Source organism: Leuresthes tenuis, unplaced genomic scaffold (assembly GCF_036924035.1).
Source record: "Leuresthes tenuis unplaced genomic scaffold, fLeuTen1.0.hap1 SCAF_19, whole genome shotgun sequence".
In the NCBI taxonomy this organism is placed as follows: Eukaryota; Metazoa; Chordata; class Actinopteri; order Atheriniformes; family Atherinopsidae; genus Leuresthes; species Leuresthes tenuis.
The window spans coordinates 3,137,962-3,151,961 of NW_027325373.1; the positions used below are offsets into that span (position 1 = coordinate 3,137,962).

The 14,000-nt window shown below is 46.2% G+C and overlaps 2 protein-coding genes across 3 annotated transcripts in view; both read right to left on the reverse strand.

Annotated features, from left to right (window-relative positions):
• Nucleotides 1-552: 552 nt before the first annotated feature.
• Nucleotides 553-7,518, reverse strand: kcnv2a (potassium channel, subfamily V, member 2a). The gene is made up of 9 exons (XM_072372558.1): nt 7,393-7,518; nt 6,587-6,724; nt 6,212-6,390; nt 5,961-6,132; nt 3,547-3,738; nt 3,167-3,421; nt 2,208-2,324; nt 1,975-2,100; nt 553-864 (listed from the first exon to the last, which is right to left on the reverse strand). Exons 1-9 carry the CDS (start codon nt 7,516-7,518, stop codon nt 553-555), a joined length of 1,617 nt encoding a protein of 538 aa, XP_072228659.1.
• Nucleotides 7,519-9,475: 1,957 nt separating this feature from the next.
• vldlr (very low density lipoprotein receptor) overlaps nt 9,476-14,000 on the reverse strand; it is a 40,219-nt gene continuing 35,694 nt past the window's right edge. For both annotated transcript variants that reach the window (XM_072371886.1, XM_072371885.1), the window contains 3 exons: nt 11,042-11,119; nt 10,791-10,960; nt 9,476-10,485 (listed from right to left, as the gene is read on the reverse strand). In XM_072371886.1, the coding sequence (XP_072227987.1) occupies nt 10,450-10,485; nt 10,791-10,960; nt 11,042-11,119 (284 nt within the window). In that variant the 3' untranslated portion in view covers nt 9,476-10,449. The remainder of the gene's footprint in view (nt 10,486-10,790; nt 10,961-11,041; nt 11,120-14,000) is intronic.

Consider the following 14,000-nt stretch of genomic DNA (forward strand, 5'->3'; position numbering starts at 1 on the left):
TGTTACTTAAGTCGTTTGCATATTAAAACCTGATGGTTGACCTTGAGTTCATCTTTGAAACATTACAAGTCTGAGGAGGAAATAATCAGCCTGATCTTAACTAGTTTTCTAAGTCATGATATGTCTTAAAAACACAATTTTAAGCCTGCACGATGCCTAAAATCCCTCCGTTTCTGCTAACTTTTAAGAGAAAAAGTTTTCTCTGCTACAGCTCATACAACATTAAAGGAAGACAAAGGCTGAAAACAGCCAGACATCGTTCACCTACAGACATGGTGTCACTAAATTCCTTCCAATCAGAGTTCTTGTTCATCTCACTTGTTTAAATCATTGCGAGCAGAGTCAGCCCCGCTGTTGTAGTCCAGCTAAAATCAGAGGTAGAGTGAAAAGTCATTAATCAGATCCTTTATTTCCTCCACGCTGTTGGCAATCCGCAGCGTGAAGCAGTTCTGAACGTCAGATTGTGGGGTTTTCAAAAGGTATAAAGAACGTATTGTTGGATACACAGAATCGCACTATTATCCATGAAATATCCGTCAGGAATCAGTGATTTCAGAACCTTTCGTAGCCCTGGAATTCCACAAAGCGGCGGCCTTCCTGTGGCTTTGGCTGAACGACGTCGTCGCAGCACTCCGCAAACCTCTTGGCGGCCCTCTTCATGAAACGCACCTTCCCGCGGGCCTTGGTGACCGTGGCGTACTCGTGGGACTTGAGTTTGGTGTAGTAGTCGGAGAACTTGTTGTAGAGGACGGAGATGGGCATGCCGTTGAGGATGATGCCAAAGGAGATGCAGGCAAAGGCAAAGACGCGGCCCAGGTTGGTTTCTGGTAACATGTCGCCATAGCCCACTGTGGAAATACTCACCTGAGGAGACAGGAAAACACCAGATATAAAACCCAGCGGACCCCAACATACGAATCGAGTCCCTTGAAAGGGTCCCCAGAGAAATCTGAGTGGTTCCGAGGTAAGATAAGCTCTTTAACCGACGATGCCTTTTCTGTGAAATATAGAATTTTGGTCACCCCTTGTGGCAGAGTTGTTGAAAAACGCGTGCTAAAGTGCCCTCAAGTGCCTTCTTGGGAGTCAAAACTCGCTAAAATGTCCTATAGGGCGGCAAAAACGTGTGCTAAAGTGCCCTTAAGTGCCTTCTTGGGAGTCAAAACTCGCTAAAATGTCCTATAGGGAGGCAAAAACGTGTGCTAAAGTGCCCTCAAGGGAGCCAAAACTCGCTAAAATGTCCTATAGGGAGGCAAAAACGCATGCTAAGGTGCCTTCTTGGGAGTCAAAACTCGCTAAAATGTCCTATAGGGAGGCAAAAACGTGTGCTCAAGTGCCCTCAAGTGCCCTCAAGTGCCTTCTTGGGAGCCAAAACTCGCTAAAATGTCCTATAGGGAGGCAAAAACGCATGCTAAGGTGCCTTCTTGGGAGTCAAAACTCGCTAAAATGTCCTATAGGGAGGCAAAAACGTGTGCTCAAGTGCCCTCAAGTGCCCTCAAGTGCCTTCTTGGGAGCCAAAACTCGCTAAAATGTCCTGTAGGGAGGCAAAAACGCATGCTAAAGTGCCCTGAAGTGCCTTCTTGGGAGTCAAAACTCGCTAAAATGTCCTGTAGGGAGGCAAAAACGTGTGCTCAAGTGCCCTCAAGTGCCTTCTTGGGAGTCAAAACTCGCTAAGATGCTAAGACGCGGCCCAGGTTGGTTTCTGGTAACATGTCGCCATAGCCCACTGTGGAAATACTCACCTGAGGAGACAGGAAAACACCAGATATTAAGGCATAAACTCAACTAAGATGCTGAACCCATCAGCATGCCTCCCATTGAACAGCTCTGTGCTGATTATCATATTTTTGTGATCTTTTCTAACGAAAAGCATCAAGACTGACTTAGTTGAAGCTCTGATGGAGTTCTGTCTGGCTGCAGCAGCATTTTACCCCTTTGACGTGGTTTTCATGAATGTTTGTGTGCTTGTGCACTCACAGCAGCCCACCACCATGCCTGAGGCATGGAGGTGAAGTTGGTGTTGTAAACGTCGTACTCCACGCTGTACACCATGGCTGAAAACATGAAGATCCCCAGGCCGATGAAGAGCAGCAAACAGCCCACCTGCCGAGACATTTCCAAGCATTTTGTATGATTTCTTACAGACTTTCATCTCCAGATTTGCAAGCACCAAGGCAGGAAATGCAAGTACAACATTAGCATTTGGCTACCTGCTGGTAGCACTGTCTCAGTGTGAAGCCGAAGGCTCTGAGGCCGGTTGAGTGACGAGCCAGCTTCAAGATCCTGAAGATTCTCATCAGACGCATGATCCTCAGAACCTGACCCACCTACACAGAGTAAAAACCACAGAGAGAAAGCATGGGTTAGACCAGTGTACCTGAACTGGCATTCCAAGGTGTTCGATACCAGGAAAAATCACCCGGTGCTTCAAATGAGACAAATTCAGCATGAGGTGATTGTGAGGTCATTATTTATTCAACTAAAACAGACAAAATGCAGCAGCAGTGCGTGAAAAACTAAGTACACCCTTACTGCTGCCACAGGAAGGAGGAGGGAAAGTAGCAGCCAGGTACATCTCAGACTCCACAGGCCTCGGTCTAGAAAAAGACTGAAGGTGTGGCCAGTTTGGAAGGGTGAAAACAGGAGAAAACAACCCTTTCAAACCTTCTTCTTTATCTGAACAAACCACAAGACTTCTGGAACAATGTCCTTTGGACAGACCAGAGCAAAGTGGAGATGTTTGGTCCTAATGCACAGCAGCACGTTTGGAGGAAACCAAACACAGCATATCAGCACAAACACCTCATACCAGCTGTCAAGCACGGTGGTGGAGGGCTGATGATCTGGGCTGGTTCTGCAGCCACAGGACCTGGGCACCTTGCAGTCATTGAGTCCACCATGAACTCCTCTGGATACCAAAGTATTCTAGAGTCAAACGTGAGGCTAAAGCTGGGCTGAAACTGGCTCATCAACAGGACAATGATCCCAATCACAGCTATAAAATAACAGAGTGGCTGAAAAAGAAAAGAATCCATCTTTCCTTAATCTTGTGACATTTTCCGACAAAGTCTAAAGTTAGAAAAGTATAATAGGAGGCAAAGTTAGACCTTTTCCATTATGTAAAGCCTTGGAATTGAAAGAGGGTGTACTTTCTTTTTCTGTGCCCTACCTTTCCAACACTGGCTACAGTATCGATGTCCCCAGAGTGCAGGTGCATGCCGTCATCCTCAAAGTGCTCCAGGATCATCTGCAGGTAGTGCGGCAGGATGGCCATGAGGTCGACGGTGTTCAGCACGCTGCGTCCGAAACACCTGAGGTCAGGGGTGGAAACCAGGCGCAGCAGGTACTCCAGCGTGAAGAAGGTGATGCAGAACGCCTCGACGCTCTCACCGTAGAACCTTCCGCTGGGCTGGCCTGAGGCCGTCTACAACAGACGATACAGAACTAAAGCAGGACTTCTCTGCAACAGATTTTAGCCGTTTCAGCTCGAATAAGCATCTTTTAAAGTATACCAGCACCAGAATCCCATACAAAGCAGAAAACACACACCTTGTACTGCAACTCCTCTACGGTGTTGAGTGTCATGGCGACCAGCGACACCAGCACAAAGAAAGAGGACGCCACAGCCATCAGCTTGGCTGTGATCGAGGAGAACGGCTTCTCCATCAGGTTCCAGATTCTCCTACGGACCGGCCCGAAGGCCATGTGATCGTAAACCACCTCGTTCTCTTCCATCTCCAGCTGGAGAAAAGCATCACAGAGTACAAACAGGAGAAATTAGATTGGGTTTTTACCAAAAAGACACAACTGAACTCTCTGAGTAACACATGCAACCCAGAACTAAAACACAACCGGCACAACAAACTGATGGAATCAGAGCTGGAAGCAAATCTGTGCCAAGAAAAAGCTTATTTTCCTCTCCCCATCTGTCAAGAAGGCAGTGTGGTTTATGATGTAGGTCAGATAGACACAGGGTCAGCCAGCAGATTACCGAGGAAATCTCCGGGAGAAAAAAAACAGCGGAACAAATGAAGCTGTGGAAGGTCGTTCACTTGGCTGAAGTTAGGATAATAACTGGTAACAAATTCATTATACAGACATGTATTAATTGCATGTATTAATTGAATGAAACAGAAGGCAGAAACTTCCAGACCAAAACTACCTGCTTGGATGCTGGAGCTCATTAAAATGAAGAATATTCAGAGCAGCTGCACTGGTTTGGCTGAAGAATGCGTCTCTGTGTGGAAACAGCCTCTAAATGTTACAGCTAGTCAAAATGGCACAAGCTCGGGCTTCTTCAGACGGGTTGGAAAAAACCCAGCGGACCCCAACATACGAATCGAGTCCCTTGAAAGGGTCCCCAGAGAAATCTGAGTGGTTCCGAGGTAAGATAAGCTCTTTAACCGACGATGCCTTTTCTGTGAAATATAGAATTTTGGTCACCCCTTGTGGCAGAGTTATTGAAAAACGCGTGCTAAAGTGCTCTCAAGTGCCTTCTTGGGAGCCAAAACTCGCTAAAATGTCCTATAGGGAGGCAAAAACGTGTGCTAAAGTGCCCTCAAGTGCCCTCAAGTGCCTTCTTCTGAGTCAAAACTTGCTAAAATGTCCTATAGGGCGGCAAAAATGTGTGCTAAGGTGCCTTCTTGGGAGCCAAAACGTGTGCTAAAGTGCCTTCTTGGGAGCTAAAACTTGCTAAAATGTCCTATAGGGCGGCAAAAATGTGTGCTAAGATGCCTTCTTGGGAGCCAAAACGTGTGCTAAAGTGCCTTCTTGGGAGCTAAAACTCGCTAAAATGTCCTATAGGGAGGCAAAAAACGTGTGCTAAAGTGCCCTCAAGTGCCCTCAAGTGCCTTCTTCGGAGTCAAAACTTGCTAAAATGTCCTATAGGGCGGCAAAAATGTGTGCTAAGGTGCCTTCTTGGGAGCCAAAACGTGTGCTAAAGTGCCTTCTTGGGAGCTAAAACTTGCTAAAATGTCCTATAGGGAGGCAAAAATGTGTGCTAAGGTGCCTTCTTGGGAGCCAAAACGTGTGCTAAAGTGCCTTCTTGGGCGCCAAAACTCGCTAAAATGTCCTATAGGCAGGCAAAAACGCATGCTAAAGTGCCCTCAAGTGCCTTCTTGGGAGCCAAAACTCGCTAAAATGTCCTATAGGGAGGCAAAAACGCATGCTAAGGTGCCTTCTTGTGAGCCAAAACGTGTGCTTAAGTGTCTTCTTGGGAGCCAAAACTTGCTAAAATGTCCTATAGCAGTGTTTCTCAATTCCGGTCCTCATGACCCACTGCCCTGCATGTTTTCAATGTTTCCCTCCTCCACCACACCTGATTCAAATGATCAGCTCATCACCAAGCTCTGCAATGGCCTGATAAGGAGCCATTCATTTGAATCAGGTGTGGTGGAGGAGGGAAACATTGAAAACATGCAGGGCAGTGGGTCATGAGGACCGGAATTGAGAAACACTGTCCTATAGGGAGGCAAAAACGCATGCTAAGGTGCCTTCTTGGGAGCCAAAACTCACTAAAATGTCCTATAGGGAGGCAAAAACGCATGCTAAAGTGCCTTCTTGGGAGCCAAAACTCACTAAAATGTCCTATAGGGAGGCAAAAACGCATGCTAAAGTACCTTCTTGGGAGTCAAAACTTGATAAAATGTCCTATAGGGAGGCAAAAAGACATGCTAAAGTACCTTCTTGGGAGCCAAAACTTGCTAAAATGTCCTATAGGGAGGCAAAAACTCATGCTAAGGTGCCCTCTACAGTGGTGAGGATGCGCTATATGTGCCCTTTTTTTCCTTTCCGCCCCTGCCCTTCAAAAAGTCTGCGCACGCCGCTGTTATGAGGTCAGGATCACTGGATGTGTTTCAGGAGGAAACCGCAGCATTAAAGCAGCATTAAAGAGCAGCACCTAAGTACCCGAGTAAATGTACTTTAATGGACTGTAGGCACACTGAAATGTAGAAAACTCCCACCTCTGCAATCAGCTGCTTCTGTATCTTCAGCTGCTCGTTCAGCTCGTCCTGCCTCTCCTCGAAGGAGATGCGGCAGCAGCGCTGGCTGTATTTGATTCGGACGCCCCAGTAGTGAATCTCCTCCAGGAAGTGGTGGGGGCACAGCTCATCTTTAATGCACAGCACTCCGGTTCTGACGTAGAGAGGGGAAAACAGGATCAAGACTTGCTCCAGCAGCTTGTATCGATTGCTTTGGCAGATTTGGACCGCACCTGTAGAAGTTAAAGATATTGTGGAAGATTTTCGGGTCTCGGTCGAAGAAGAATTCGTTGGTATGAACGACGTAGTCGTCGCACAGGTCCAGCTTCCTGCTGTGGTCCCTGTAGGTGGCGAGCTGACCGATCCGAGTCTTTGGGTACCTGGCAGCTAACCTGTAGGGCAGGAGGTACACCTGGGGAAAACAACAGAAAGGTATTCATTAACCCAACCAGATCATCTGTTAATCTGTTGCAACTCATTTTAAAGGGTGCATTTCAAAGGGTGGCCTGCAGGGGGCGACATCCACACACCAGCACATTGGAGCTATGCAGCGGCGCGGAGGCCCTTAGCAGAGCACAGGGGCCCAATGTCTGGTCGTGCGAACTCACCGTTCCGCCGACATTGATGTTGAGAGTTAAATGTTTGGTTGGAGATCGCAGCACGCGTGAAGGCGACACCGGCAGCCGATCCTCCACCTCCTCCCGCTCATACTCCGCGTAAAGATCATAGATGTCTCTGCTCAGGTCCTTCACAAAGACACATGGCAGCATTTCCAGCTTGTACACAATGTGAATGAAACAGTAGGACACTGTGATGACAACACTTTAAATTAAATAGTGGTCAGAAATAAGACTTAATCTACTCCCAATGTTTAATTTGAAGGTTAAAGCTGATTATTAAGAGTGTTTTATAATGTGTCAGATCGTCTCTGCATCAGCGTCTGTTTACACCTGCTGATTTAAAGTCAGTCTCCTTATAAAACACATTAACTCACCCACTTTAAAAGGTCATTACTGGAACTATTTGCACTATTTTCTTCTGTTCAGCGCTCTTTCCCATTTTAACCTGTTCTGACCTTGTGCTTCTAATTCCTGATGCATCGTCCATCTGTCGCCATGTTTGCATCAAAAATGTTTTAAATTAAAGTACAATATTTAGTCCAGAACCAACTTATCGAGTTTAAGCAACAATTGTTTAAATGAGCTCCTTAAATATGTAAATTTGATGCTTTTCGCGTGTTTTTTTCTTTGACATGTTACACTGTTAATGAGGCCAAATAATCTGCCGACGTCAATTTATCGATGATAAAGTTCAATTTAGCAGAATTAACACGTGATGTTTGTCAAGTTTAAACAAAAGCACAACAAAAACTGCAGGAAAAAAAAGGAGAATTTGAGTAAATTCATGGTCTGACCTGCATAGAGTTCCATGGTTTGACCAAAGTGTTGCTCAGGTCCAGGCGGTCGGACGGTTCTTGGACCTCTCGAGGCTTGTAGCTGGAGAACAAACTCCTGCTGCGAGCTCTGAGGTGGGTCAACATGGTCGCTCACAGTGTTTAACTGCGCGGAGACGCATTCCCACAGCTCCTGCACACCCAGGCAGAAATCCCGCTCTCACACAGTGATGCTGCAGGCTGCGACTCATCACCCGCTCACAGAGATGATCTTCATGCGTAAAAGGTTTAAATACCACGATCCGTCTCCTCCCACCAGCTCATAACGTTACAAATCTCCTAATTTGGGATTACAACCCGGTCGTGTTAATGCGGATGTTTTCAAACAGCTTCTAAAGATGGTGATTTTTTTTTATTATAACAGGAGTTTAAACAAAAACTTGATTTATCAGAGACGCATTTCATCTTAATATGTGACAGACCTTCATCTAACATTTCTGCCTTAATCCAAGTGCGCGCGTGTGTGTGTGCGCGCGCGGCACTTCCTCCCCATGATAACTCAGATAAGTGTAGATTAATCCCAGCAGTAGTTAAACAGGGATGATGAACGGATGGAGCTTAACTCGGCCGTGCTCCCATGGTCCCGACCCGCTTCTTAACGCTTCGTTTATCAGCAGCATTTTCCAGATCAGTGGTCCGTAGACAGAGCATGATCCCTGTGGTCCGGACCGGCCAGCGCAGGCCTGAAACCTCTCCCGTTTACGCCTGGACTCATGTCCCTCTGATTGGCTGATTGGATCAACACCCCCAGTCCTCCGAGTCCACCTGAAGTTAAATTCCTGACTCGTTATGAAGCCTTCGGGTATCGAGTTGAACCGGTTTTCATTTAGCGCCCAAACACCTCAAATTTGATAACCGACAATCTTCCGATTACATCGTTTTCATTCGTTTAATTTCTTGCTTTTGTTTCATCTTCGTTCTTGGAACTTTTCGAATATTTCACACTGATAAAAAGAAGCAGTGCTCTCCAGAAAAAAACCCCCCAGAACTTCAAATCTTGAGAGCAGAGATGGCGACTTTGGGTGTAAAGTACACAAAAGAAAAGATTCTGGCCGCTCTTCCAGCTGTGCTGTGGTTGAACTACACAGACTACCGTCATATCGTCACTGGTGCTCCTTCCTTTAAAGGGGAACTCCGGTACTTTTAAACCTAGTATCAGGGGGCTTATAGAGGGCTTTCTACACACTCTTCTACTGGGATGACGTCATCCACACGCCCCCCTGCAGCACAGTTTATTCACTCCGTGCTCTGTGACAGTCGGCTAACTTCACACAGAGTTTGCTGCTGATAGTTTTGTGCAACATGGCAGGATATTTATCAGATTTTGACAATGTGAACGATGACTTTGAGTAAGATGGACGTTCTTACCTGAGTGAATGAGCTGTGCTGCAGCGGCGGGCGTCGATGACGTCATCCCAGTAGACGAGTGTGTAGAAAGCCTCTATAAGCCCCCCCGATAGCCGCCAATAACAACAACACAGCAGCTATGAGCTAACAGAGCTATAGCGCACGTTCATTCATTCATTCTTCTTAAAGTATTGGTGAAATAAAGACAGATAATGCCTTATTTAGAGGCTGCATCCTCTAAGCCCCGTTCACTCCGTTATATGGATCTCCAGTTATCTAAATATCTTCTGAAGGACGCCGACTTTCACCAAACTGTTCTCGGTGAGTAGATGAACGTATTTCATGCCAGAAATTCCCCTTTAACATTTGGAGAACTCGGCCGACCCAAAACGTGGGATAAACCGGACTGACAGAGAGCCAGGCCTTAGAAGTAGTCTTAGTCCTACGAGTTGGAGCTAGTTTAGACTGAAAGTGCTCCAGTTCATCCCACCTTTTGGGCTGTTTGAGTGCAGGAAGGTCACGTCTGCATCCACAAAACCCAACGAATGAAGGCTTCATTTCATCTGCTTGATCCAACCTCAGGGATCAAGGAGTAGCAGACGTCTGTATTTGTGCAGATGGACAAATGGACACCAGAATGCACATCTGGTTGCATTAGAATGAATTAAAGTGGTTTGCAAAGCAAAGGTCTTCACAGTTAGAGCTTTTAAACTTTAATAGTGTTTCCCCTTCATTGTACAAGGCTATAAAAAGTTCACAGCAACAGCACACAAACATACAAAATAGTTTTTACCAAATTCATCGTGGTTTTCTTCCTTTCTTCTTAAATACATCTGAACTCTGGTGAGATCCCCAGCCATAGCAAAAAAATTGATTTCAAGTCAATGTATACAATCTTATTTACACAGGAACGTTAATCAAAGTGCACTGAAGAGGGTCCTGATTGACAGTCATGTCTCTGAGGGATGAAGAATATTTACACTCTTTACAAATGCTGTAACCATGGCGATTTTTTATACAGTAATAATAATAATAATAAGAATAAGAATAAGAAGAAATGAGAAAATGGAGTAAGAATGCACACCAGGAGGCAGTGCAGGTAATAACAGATTAACAAAGAATAGAAAACTTGGATATATTAGCTGTCAAAACATGAGCATACAGAAATATTCACATCCGAGCCGGTTAGGAAGAAGAGTTTTGAGCAGATTCTCCCAGTTTACGGCCGACCTCCCACTGTCAAACACGTGGAGGTGCAGGGAACTCCAGGCAGGGCCAGAGGCCTTACGGTCCAGTCTGAACGCAGGAAGCCTGCGAGGGGCAACGCGTTCACTTCTGAACCACTGGGAAAAGATGGCGGCAGACTCCTCTAAGAGTGCTGGGCACAGAAATGACGGGAAGTACATCATGAACCCCCAAAAGGGCAGAAAACAAACCAACAAAACCCTAAAACTTTGGCTGCTGAATGAAAGAAGCCGACATAATTCACCGAAGTATTGGTGTAATAAATAACATTTCCTCTTCACCACAGATCATGACATAATGCACTTTAGAAGGCATGTGGTTGTACTGTAAGGGCTGCTGCTACGGACAACCGTTGGCATGGTAACGAGGAGGCGCCGCGCGACGCTACGGGCCGCCGCGGGGAGAAGAAAATAAAAGCAGACGGGATCAGGATAAATCATCGTCTGTGCTCACTATTGAGATCTGCAGACAGAAGGAGAGGAGAGACCTTTAAGGAAATGTTGAATTCATACCCGTGAAAATGCATCTCTCTGCAATTATGGAGGGTTAGTGCTACATCTGCTGCCAGAGCTTTGGGTGCATCCTGTGGCTCCTGGCAGGCTTAGGTTAATCTTTTTAATCACAGCTTCTGTACACTGAGGATTACTTCAGGCCGCAAGGTGAGGCAGAGAGTAGAGGTCATCAACATGGAGTCGGGCAAAGTTATCCGAGGCCAAAAGCCGCTCGGCTTCATTTCCAAAGAAGCAAATTATGATTTTTAAACTCACCGCAGGGTAGGTGTGTCCCACGCTGGCACCGTGCCGGGTAATATCAATGTTGAGGTCTTCTTCTGTGGTTTTCAGGTAGACGGGGTTGTCAAAGTTCATGCTCTTCTGGTTCTTCAGCTGCCAGTTTCTCCACATCAGGTAACCGCCTGCCCCCGCCATCGCCAGCAGCACTGCACAGACAGGGGAGTTCAGCAGAGGCAGGACGCTCAGAACAAACGCACGTGCACGTGTGTGTGTGCGTGCACACTCACAGACGGGCAGTATGGCCCAGGCAGCTGTCGACCCTCTGGCTGTGGAGTCCACCTGAATCGATGTGTTCACATTAGCATCTGAAAGACAGCGTGAACAGGTCAGCACATGCTGCCACGGACAACTTCACGCCATCCTTCGGTTTAAGACTCTTAAACATGCCGAGGTCCAGGAGGGGATAGTTCAAGGTTAGCGTGACATCCTTTAGAGCAGGGATGTCAAACTCCGGTCCTGGAGGGCCGCTGTCCTGCAGGTTTTAGACGTTTCCCTGCTCCAACACACCTGATTCAGATCGATGCCTCATTAGCAGGCTGCTGCAGAACTTAATCTTTTGAAGGGATCCATTTCATCTGAATCAGGTGAGTTGAAGCAGGGAAACGGCTAAAACCTGCAGGACAGCGGCCCTCCAGGACCGGAGTTTGACATCCCTGATTTAGATGAAGGATGCTTTGAGACAACAGCCTGTAAAATGCTTCCATGGAGCTGAAAGGTAACAGCTGGAACACCAAATATCCTCCCTTTCACTCTATTTAAACAAATTAAGTCTGTGTCAAAGGCTTCAAAGAAAGACTTTAAAACAGCTGCCAATCTGGGGTGTTTACTCTGAGAAGCCCACTCTGTCCTCCCTCACTGATCTCTAAGAAAATATCACAATTCTTCAGACAAGCTGCTGCGAATCTGAGGCTCGTTAAACGTTTGAGGAAACTTTTCTGGAGACCGGACGGCCTCGGAAACGAGCGCTTCCTCCACACTGCTGCGACCGGGTGTTGGTGGAGGCCAGAGCGGTTTGTGTCAGTGAGTGAGTGACGCGACTGACAAACAGCTCGGCTGAAAGCAGCTGCAGAACAGCACAAAGACGGAAACTTGGGTTTAGTTCACCCTGAGTTGTTGCCAGAGAGCCTGACCCTGAATTCTCTCACTTCTGAAAAACCCTGGACGGGTCTCCAGTCCGTCACAGGGCCCTGAACACAGAGGCTCACTCCCAGGGTCAATGCAGGCCCCAATGAACCCAACATGCATGTTTTTGGGTGGAGGCGTCTCCATCGAGCCGAGCGACACTTTGTATCATGTCAAAGTTAAAGCTGGAGCAGTACATCTCAGTTTCTAACTCTACCAGGACGAGTGGCAGGAAACTGATGAAGTAATGAAGTACGAGGACTTGATGGGCCTCAGCCAAGCCTGTCAATAAGTGCGACTCTTCCTCAAAGCTGAGAACGGTGCCAAACAAAAGGGCTGGTGGGTGTACCTTTGCTCTCCCTCAACTTCCTCCTGTGTGCAGCAGCACAATCGCATCTTAATGACACTTCCTCTGTCCTGCCACCAGGTGGTGCTCCTGAGGTGAACCTTCACACATCCCTTTAATGCTCATTATGGTTCAATAAACAGCTGAAACATTAACATCAGGGGGATTTCAGAAGGCTGTAAAAGACATCTGCTGGCAGGAACAACTCACTTCGACCTTTGATCATATTTTAAAGCCATAATATGGAAAGGTCACATGAACAAGTGCTGCCATTTAGTAGCAAACAGGAACTCGACAGCAGGCCTTGTGTTTCTGATTAGAACGCATTCAAGCACTTTATTCACAGCATTTTTCCAGGGTTTAAGACAAAGTTAATAAAGCACTTATTCCAGCAAATTAACTAACCACTCAGTGTTGAAAGAACGCTTTATCAGACACATCGAGCCCAAATGAGAAAGATTGTTGCACAGCCTAAAAGCAAGTTTAGACCCAAAAAGAGGAGGAATTAACACTGAAAGCGCTGCTACGTGCACAGCTGAGCAGAGCTTCAGCTCACCGTCCACGTCAGAGTCAACCTGCACAGGAGGGGTAAGAGTTACTGACTGAAGCACATTTCCACACTGGACTGTGAGAAAACGCATGAAGCTTTAGTATTTTCATAAAAAGGATACAAGTTTGGAGCATGTGTGGAGCACCTTGGCCCATTAAAGTCTGGTCAAGCGTGTAAAAGCAGGAGTGAGTCAAACCCCAGCAGCATCATCAGGTAACGTTAGTCCCACTGAAAGGGGTCAACATGTTCACATGCATTTTAAAAGCACGATAAGAGCTACAGCAGCCAAAGATTTTCTGTTAAAAGCAAAAAGACGATCCGAAATACTGATTAATGAATATTCAAGAGGGGGGAGGAATATGGAGATCTGGCCAGGTTTCCTTCCTCCTATTCAGCTTTAGGCCTTTTGACCACCTTTTTTTCTTCATGTTGGAACATTTTACAGCTGAAATATGCATGTAAAATGTGTCGCCAACGCCATTAAAAGCTTAACAGGTTAGTCACAACAGGGCGTCTTTATCCTGGAAGTCTGCACAGACTGAGGGCAGCAGGGAGGGAATCACCCCGTAGATACCTCAGGCTGCGCAACCATTTGTTACAAATTAACTTCCCCAAGTTGGTTATCTGCATTGCAGCGAGGCCTGAAAGACATCCGAAGGTGTCCTTTCCAAAGAACAGACGCAGGAACAGCGTATGAAGCCGAGCAGGAGAAAGTAGTTCATTCAGCACCATGGACACAAGAGGCCATCCTGCTTCTCATTGATGCAGTTAGATTTAATCTAAGCCATCATGATTAAGGCTGTAGCGATGCACTAAACTCATGATACGATACACAGCATTCAGCCAGCGATTTGATATCATTTTATACACATTTCTGAAACATTTTAAAGGGACAGACAGTGATTTTAGATGAATTGTTGCTGATTGGACTGATGGTCTGACCTTTGAACCGGAAGGACAACACAAACATGTCACAAACATGTCTTCAGCGTACGCAGACTCATGTTTATGTTGGGAATATTACATCATAAACCTGCTTGTTTTACTTGCTAAATACTATAAAACACAAATCCAAGAGAAGAAGCTAAAACAAAACATTACAACAATCCTACATTCTATAAACATAAAGTGCAGATCTCAGTGGTTTTGATGGCTTTTCTAACATTTT